Source organism: Microtus ochrogaster, chromosome 10, assembly GCF_000317375.1.
Source record: "Microtus ochrogaster isolate Prairie Vole_2 chromosome 10, MicOch1.0, whole genome shotgun sequence".
Classification (NCBI taxonomy): domain Eukaryota; kingdom Metazoa; phylum Chordata; class Mammalia; order Rodentia; family Cricetidae; genus Microtus; species Microtus ochrogaster.
In genome coordinates, this window is record NC_022016.1 from 55,086,366 (window position 1) to 55,094,858 (window position 8,493).

An 8,493-nucleotide genomic window follows, 5' to 3' on the forward strand; every position below is an offset into this window, starting at 1 on the left:
CCCAGGCTGACTTTAAACTTGCAGAGATCCTCCTACCTCTGCTTCCTGGGTGCTGGGATTAAAGATGTGCCCCATCATACCCAGCTGAAACCGCATTTGACAGCAGACACTGAGAAAAGCAGAGTCTGTGGCTTGGGGACATTCCTGAATGCCTCAGGGAGGTAAATGGTGAAGCAATTTATGATGCCTGGTAGGAGAGTCTGGAAGAGTGGTCCAGCTGGACTGGAAAAGAAAAGCAGAAACTTCTATGAGAGAAAGATGAAGCAAAGAGACTGAAGAGTCTAGACATCTGTGTAAAGGGTCTAAAAATGGCCTGTGAGAGCGTGAGAAATACATGTCTACAGGAAGAAAACGCAGCCGGGGAGCATGCAGAGCTTTGGCTGCCATGGAACCGGGGTTCTAGCTCAACTGAGGGCAGGAAGCATTGGATCCTCCCGCTGGAACAGGCCTTCCCGTGTGCCGAGCATCCCACCCCCACACTCGGGCACAAACTCCTTCTCAGTCCTTGTTCTTTCTCTCCACTGTCAGTCACTACTTCCCGATGATAGGTGGAGTAGAAGGGGCTTGGAGCTGCCTCCCGGGCAATTTAGGTCACCAATTCTTGCTTTTGCTCATAGGGAGCCTAGTAGATTTTCTCAAGACTCCCTCTGGCATCAAATTGAACATCAACAAACTCTTGGACATGGCAGCCCAGGTAAGGAGAATGGCAAAGGGCTGAGTATGGCTTCAGGGTCAGTGGGGTCAAGACTGATGGCCTGTTCCTGGCTTGCAGATTGCAGAGGGCATGGCATTCATTGAAGAGCGGAATTACATCCATCGCGACCTGCGGGCTGCTAACATCCTGGTGTCTGACACACTGAGCTGCAAGATCGCAGACTTTGGCCTGGCACGCCTCATTGAGGACAATGAGTACACAGCCAGGGAGGGTAGGTGCAGGATAAAGAGGAGGTTCAGAGCCAGCGGTAGAGAACGCATACTCAGGTGACCTAACTTTGCCTCCCTCTAGGGGCCAAATTTCCCATTAAATGGACAGCACCAGAAGCCATTAACTATGGGACCTTCACCATCAAGTCGGATGTGTGGTCTTTCGGGATCCTACTGACAGAGATTGTCACCCATGGCCGAATCCCTTACCCAGGTGAGCATTAAAGGAAGGAACTCGAAGGGCCACAAGGAAGAGTAGCAAATCCATGTCTTCCCACTCACTCCTCAGGCTCAGACTCGAAAACTTCTAGATGCTTCTCTTCCATCCACTTGGACTCCAGCGTCCTCTATTAGATGCTTCGTCTCCCAGCCCTGGCTTCCATCTCTATCAAAATGCATAGCTCTTTGCTCAGTTCTGGCATAGGCCACCTAGTGTGACAGAAGTGGATCTGGCTCAGGGTGTGAAACTTTCCTTTTCTTACCATGATTGATTTCTTTTTGACTGTTAACCAGATTATTCCTTTTCTCTTTGTTTTGTTATTGTTGTTGTTTTCCTTTTTTTTTTTTTACAGAGTTACTTAGTCATAGCTGTCCTGGAACTCACTCTGTAGACCATGCTGACCTCGAACACTTAGAGATCCTCCTGCCTCTGTCTCCTGGGCGCTGGGATCAAAGGCGTGTTCCACCCCTGCCTGGCTCAGCCCCTTCTTTCTCACATATGAGATCAGAACAGTGCTTAGGCCGCACTATGGCACTGATCCTCCTCATTCTGCTGCACCAGCTTTCTTCTGGACCACGAGCCACCTCCCAAATAATGACACGGAGACTCCTTGTTAGTTGTGAATGCTTAGCCTAGCTTAAGTTCGTTTCTCGCTCGTTCTTTTAACTTAAACTAACCTGTTTCCCTTTATCTACCTCTTGCTTCTTGGCTTTTTACTTTTCTTTCTTTCTTTCTGTATGTCTTACTTTCCTGCTTCCTCTCGTGTCTGACTGGCTGGTCACTGCATAAATTTTGTCCCTGTCCTGTCCCTCTTGTTCTCCCTCTTTCTCCTCTTCTGCTTAGTTCGAGATTTTTTCTCCTTATTCTCTCCTCACCAGCCCTGCCTATCCCCTTACTGCCTAGCTATTGGCTTTTTTTTCTTTTTTTTTTTTTTTTTTTTTTTTTTTTGAGATGGGGTTTTTCTGTAGCTTTGGGGCCTGTACTGAAACTAATTCTTGTAGTTCAGGCTGGCCTCAAACTCACAGAGATCCACCTGCCTCTGCCTCCCTAGTGCTGGGATTAAAGGCGTGTGCCACCACTTTACATAATTAATCAAATACAGCACAAATAAATGTTACACCCCCTCACATAGTTAAAGGAATATTCCATAACACTCTGGGTAAGTGATGTCATCCCTCTGAGCCTCAGTTTCCCGATATGTGAAACGAGAGAAGCAGTCCGACCCATCGAAGCTGCTCACTGGGCACTGGTCCTTTCCTAATGAAACTTCTTCACAGCTAAAGAGAGATTCCATGTAGACACGCCCTCCTCCTGGAAATGGCCTTTCCCCCACATTCAACCAAGACGGGTAGAATTTTATTTTGAAAGTTTCTGTTTTAGTCATTGGGTTTTGTTTTGTTTTCTGAGACAATGTCTCTTTGTAGCCCAGGCTGGCCATCTAACTATCTGTGAATCTGAAGATGCCCCCTGAGCTCTGGATTTTCCTGCTTTCCCCTCACTGGGAGGGGCTGGGATTGCAGGCACACACCTATGTGTCTGGTTTTGGAGGGACTGGGGATCAAACCCAGTTCTTGTGCATTCAAGGCAAGTTCACTGTCGTGGAGCTATACTTGGAGGCCTAGGAGTGGAACGTTTCTAAAAGGAAGTTGATAACCTCTGGGGGAAAGGAAATGGCACAGAAAAAAGTCGGGAGGTAGGAAGCAGAGGCCACTTTGGCCGAAACTTCCCATAGCCCCAGCATGGTGAGCTGAAATTTGACCCCAGGAATGTAAAGCCCTTTGAAGCAGGTTAGACTCTTAGGGGCCAAAAGATTTTCCAGCTCTGGGCTTCTCCTATCTCATAGGCCAGTCTCCTGTCCTGATACAGTATCTCCTGTGCCTAGTCTCAAGGCTAGAGATGCCTCAGCACTGCCTGACTAGGTTCTCATCCTGTCCTGAGCCCCGACAGCCCCATTGCTGCCCCTAGAGAACAATCCCAGGTAGACATTACAAAAAAAAAAAAAAAAATCTCCAAACAACTATGCTTGTTTATACACACTGATTCACGCAATCCTCACCATAACTCAGGGAAGAGGAGCACGGATTTAGTCTATACTCTAGATGAGGAAGCTGAGCTTCACAGAGGAGGCTCGGTCAAGGTCCTGCAGTTGGTGCTTTCGTTACTGAGCGAGTAATTGGATCAGTACTGTAAACATAGGACCGACATTCAGCAGGAAACGCTAGTGTCTACCATCATGAAGACCAGTATCATTTTGGATTGGTAGTTACATATTCTGAACATCACCCGTGTTAGTCAGCTTTCTGTTTACTGAAAACAAAACAACAAAAAACTCCTGAGATGGTCGACTTATAAAGAAGAAAGTTGGGGGTGCAGCGAGGTGGCCCAGAGGGTAAAAACATGTGCTGAGCAAGCCTGAGGACCTGCGTTCAATCCCTGGAACCCATGGGAAGGTGAAAGGAGAGAACCCACGCTTGAAAGTTGTTATCTGGGTGGTCACTCTGTCTACAGGGTGAGTTTCAGGACAGTCAGAGCTGTTACACAGAGAAACGCTGTCTCAAAAAGACAAAAATGACAGTCAACCAAGGTTTCTCTGCAATGTTGAGGTATCCATCTTCGGCCTATGGGCCTAGAATATCTGACAGGCTTTTCTGTGACACAGCCTCATGCAGTATGCACAAATACCCTGTGACAACACTGTCTTAAAAAAAAAAACCCGTTCTTTCATGGTGAGAGAGCAGGGGAGACTGGAGAGATGGCTCGGTGGTTAAGAGGACCTGGGTTTGGTTCTCAGCAACCACATGGCAGTTTACAGCTGTCTATAACGTCAATTCCAAGGAATTCAGTACCCTCTTGTGACTTCCTGGGGCACTTCACATATGTGATGCATAGACATATAAAACATTTATACACATAAAAAATAAAAAGTTTAAGCTAAGCGTAGTGGCACACACCTTTAATCCCAGCACATTGGAGGCAGAAGCAGGCAGATCTCTGACTTTGAGGCCAGCCCCATCTAAGTAGTGAGTTCCAGGACAGCCAGAGCTATATAGAGAAACCTTGTCTCAAAAAACTGAAGGAAAAGAAAAGTTGTTCTCTGACCTTCATGCAGAGGCTTTGGCCCATGTGTTGGCCCACACACATCACACACAAATTTAGTAATAATTAATTACTACTACCTGGGTGGTAGTAGCACAGTGACCTAACCTTTATCCAAGTACTAGGAGGTAGAGGCAGGCAGATCTCTGTGAATTTGAAGCCAGTTTGGTCTGTAGATTGAGTTCCAGGACAGCCAGGGCTACACAGAGAAACTTTGTCTTGATAAACAAAATTAAAAAGAATCAAGTTTGCTGGGCATGGTGGTACATTCTTTTTTTTTTTTTTAAAGACTTATTTATTATGTATACAGTATTCTGCCTATATATATTTGGTGCCAGTAGAGAGCACCAGATCTCATTACAGATGGTTGTGAGCCACCATGTGGTTGCTGGGAATTGAACTCAGGACCTCTGGAAGGGCAGTCAGTGCTCTTAACCCCTGAGCCACCTCTCCAGCCCCTTGGTGGTACGTTCTTTAATTCCAGAATCTGAGAGGCAGAAACCGGCGGATCTTTAATTGAGGCCAGGCTGGTCTACGTAATGAGTTTTAGGCCAGCCAGAGCTGCGTAGTGTGACTGTCTTAAAGAAAGAAGAGAGCCAGGTGGTGGTGGCGCCTGCCTTTAATTCCAGCACTCTGGAGGCAGAGGCAGGCAGATTTCTGTGAGTTCAAGGCCATCCTGGTCTACAGAGCTACTAGTTCCAGGACAGCTAGGGGCTATTATACAGAGAAATCCTGTCCTGAAAATAAAAAAAAATTAAAAATTAAAAAAGAGAGAGAGAGGATAAAAAAAAAAAAGATTCATTTAGTTTCAGAGATTCCGTTTCACTGATTTTCTTTTCTTTTTGGGGGAGCGTATCTGGCACATGGTACAGTCAACTGTTTACCTCATAGCAGGAAGCAAAGAGAGGAAGAGGAGGACTCTGGTTTCAGCATGTTGTCCCTCAAGAGAACGTCCACAGTGACCTAACTTCCATCCCCATATCTCTCATTGTTTCTGTCTTTCTCTTTTTAGGCAGGCTCTCACTATGTAGCCATAGCTAACCTGCAATTTATTAGGTAGACCAGGATAGCTTTGAATTCATGGGGATCCACCTGCTTCTACCTCCTGAGTGCTGGGATCTCAAGGCATGTGTCACCATGTATGACTAGATCCCACTTCTTCCTTTTATTCCCCTCTATGTAACATCTCTGTCTGTCCTGGAACTAGCTCTGTAGACCAGGCTGGCCTTGAACTCACAGAGATCCAACTGCCTTGCCTTCTAAGTGCTGAGTTTAAAGATATGCGTCACCACACCCAGTTTAGACTCCACTTCTTAAAGATTCTACCATATCTCGCTAGTGCATGAGTTGGGGGCCAGGCTTTCAACACATGAGAAGACATTCAACATCCGAACTATAGGCTTGGGTTGTATCTCAACCCAAGTGATGGACTGCTTGACTAACATGCATAAAATCCTGTATTCAATTCCAAGTACCTCAAAGATAGATGGATGGATGGATAGATAGATAGATAGATAGATAGATAGATAGATAGATAAAAAGAAAGATGATAGATTGATTGAAAGGAAGATAGATGATAGATTGATTGAAAAGAAGAAGATAGATAGATAGAAGATAGATAGATAGATAGATAGATAGATAGATAGATAGATAGATAGATAGATAGATAGATAGATAGATAGATAGGACTATAGATAGGACTATAGATAGGACTAAAGAAAGAAAGATCTCCAAATTAGCATCAGCCTTGCTTTTAGGTTTCTAACATTTAAAGGCTTGATGTTCTTTCTCCCATTAACCTTCTAGGAATGACCAACCCTGAAGTGATTCAGAACCTGGAGCGAGGGTACCGAATGGTCCGACCTGACAACTGTCCGGAGGAGCTGTACCATCTCATGATGCTGTGCTGGAAGGAGCGTCCCGAGGACCGGCCCACGTTTGACTACCTTCGAAGTGTTCTAGAAGACTTCTTCACAGCCACAGAGGGCCAGTACCAGCCCCAGCCTTGACAGGCCTTGCTGTCCCGAGACCCTCCCCATCCCTTTACCCTGGTTGGGGCAGATGGAGTTCTTGTGCCGTATCCATGTGTCCTGTGCACACATAGACTCTATAAAGCCTGTGCATATGCAACATATACGCAGTTTTTGTCCTGTACACATCTATAGTTGTGTGAGTTCTACACATGTGTCTTATACACATGGAACATGTAAGTCTAAGTCTTGGATGTCATCTAAGGTGTCTCTTTCTGGACCCTTCCATTTCCTGAAACCACAGAAGGGAGAAGGCCTGTGATTGATAGGTATCTCCCTGTCTACCACTTCTTTTCTGAGGGCATCCAGAATTTCCCTGTGGGCTGCCATCCAATCCGATATTTCTGTGTGTTCTGCCTCGGTGCTTAGCACACACCAGGAGCTCAATAAATGTCTGTTGATTAAGGGTGTACATTTCTCTACTACACACTTCATTTTTTTAAAATTATTATTTATTTATTTATTTTGTTTACAGTATTCTGTCTGCATGTGTGCCTGCAGGCCAGAAGAGGGCACCAGATGTTATTACATGTTGTAAGCCACCATGTAGTTGCTGGGAGTTGAACTCAGGGCCTCTGGAAGAACAATCAGTGCTCTTAACCTCAAAGCCATCTCTCCAGCCCCACACTTCATTTTTTATGATGGATGGTAGGAGTGGGGGGGTCAGATGAAGGAAACTGGGGTTGCTGTTTGGATCACCCACCCTAGGTTCTCCTGCTGTGAGCTGCCAGGATTTGCACTGTAATCGCTCCACTGAACATAGGAAGAACCTTTATTACGTGAAATGTGTGAAACCCTGAGAAACTCTGAATCTCCTCCAATCTCACTCAGGACTCTACCCATCCCTCGTAATTGTACCCATTGCCACTAAACTATCATGTCTCAGTGCGTTTTTCCTGGATAAAATGAGTTCATGGGCCACTGTGGGGCACACGCCTTTATTTCCTGCATTCAGTGAAGCAGAGGCAGGCAGATCTTTGTGAGTTCAAGGCCAGCCTGGTCTACTAGAGCTAGTTCCAGGACAGGCTCCAAAGCTACATAGAAACCCTGTCTCAAAAAGAAGAAACAAAACAAAACAAAAAAAACAAAACAAAAACCAAAACAACAACAAAAAACAGAGTCTGAGAAAGCTGAAAAAATGTTCTGAACATGGAGTTCAATGTGACTTCCTGACAGGCTCAGTGTTCACAGTGTATAGAGGTTCAGAGGTGCAGCTTCTTTAAGAGGGTCTGTTGTACACTTACCTGGAAGAGGAGATACCATGATCACTAAGGTGGTTTCCCCAGGGCAAGGCTTATCCATTGTACCCCAGATGTGCTGATCCCTGCAATTTCCCCAAATATGGGAAACTCAACTGCATAAGTTGTGGTAGTGGGGGACTGCGTTCATGCTCTCTCCTGTAAAAACAAAACAAAACAAAAAAACTCCTGTCACACAGCTGAGCACTTGAATAACTGGCATACTACTAGTTAGAATGGGAAGCTAGGTAAAAATGCCTGCCTCAGCACAAACCCAGCTGCTTACTGGGGTAAGTAAATGCAGCTCCTGGCCAGCACCCACAGGAGGTACCAGCAGGTGTAAGGCTCAGCTCTCATGGACCTGAAGGGGGTGGAGCCAGCTGTCAGTACCAAGTGCTAAGTGGAGCCACAAAGCAAGCAGATAGCCTAGCTACCACCTAGTCATTTAAGATTTGGTTCACAATGCTGTGGGATAATGTTCTTGTAACCTGTAGAGATTTGTCACTCATATTGGTTTAGTAAAACACTGATTGGCCAGAAGCCAGGAAGAAAGTACGGGTGGGGTGACCAGAGTAGAATTCTGGGAAGAGGAGAGGCAGAGATGCAATCACCAGCCAGATGCAGAGGATGCAAGATGATAATGCCTCTCTGATAAAAGGTACCAAGCCATGTAGCTAAACATAGGCAATAATTATGGGTTAATTTAAGTTGTAAGAGCTAACTAATAATAAGCCTGAGCTAAAAGGCCAAACAGTTTGTACTTAATATAAGACTCTGTGTGTTTCTTTGAGATTTAACAGTTGCAGAACTGGGGGGGACAGAAATTTCCATTTACAAAATGCTGCTGATGCAGGGGGAAGAAAAAAAGTTCAGGTCTAGGCCAAAACTTTGAATAGGTAGTTAGTTTAAAAATATGTTTAGGTGCTTAAAAATGAGTATAGACAATTATAAAAAAATGTATGTTTAAAAGTAATAAAGTTTGGGC

At 45.2% G+C, this 8,493-nt stretch overlaps 1 protein-coding gene and 1 non-coding gene across 3 annotated transcripts in view; both read left to right on the forward strand.

The window, feature by feature from the left end:
* Lck (LCK proto-oncogene, Src family tyrosine kinase) overlaps positions 1–6,679 on the forward strand; it is a 10,806-nt gene extending 4,127 nt beyond the window's left edge. For both annotated transcript variants that reach the window (XM_026782383.1, XM_026782382.1), the window contains 4 exons: positions 618–694; positions 773–926; positions 1,007–1,138; positions 6,047–6,679. In XM_026782383.1, coding sequence (XP_026638184.1) covers positions 618–694; positions 773–926; positions 1,007–1,138; positions 6,047–6,249 — 566 coding nt within the window. In that variant the 3' untranslated portion in view covers positions 6,250–6,679. The remainder of the gene's footprint in view (positions 1–617; positions 695–772; positions 927–1,006; positions 1,139–6,046) is intronic.
* An 827-nt stretch (positions 6,680–7,506) lies between these two features.
* Positions 7,507–7,670, forward strand: LOC113456708. Its single transcript, XR_003377460.1, has one exon. It is a non-coding gene; the product is annotated as a U1 spliceosomal RNA (small nuclear RNA).
* Positions 7,671–8,493: the final 823 nt, after the last annotated feature.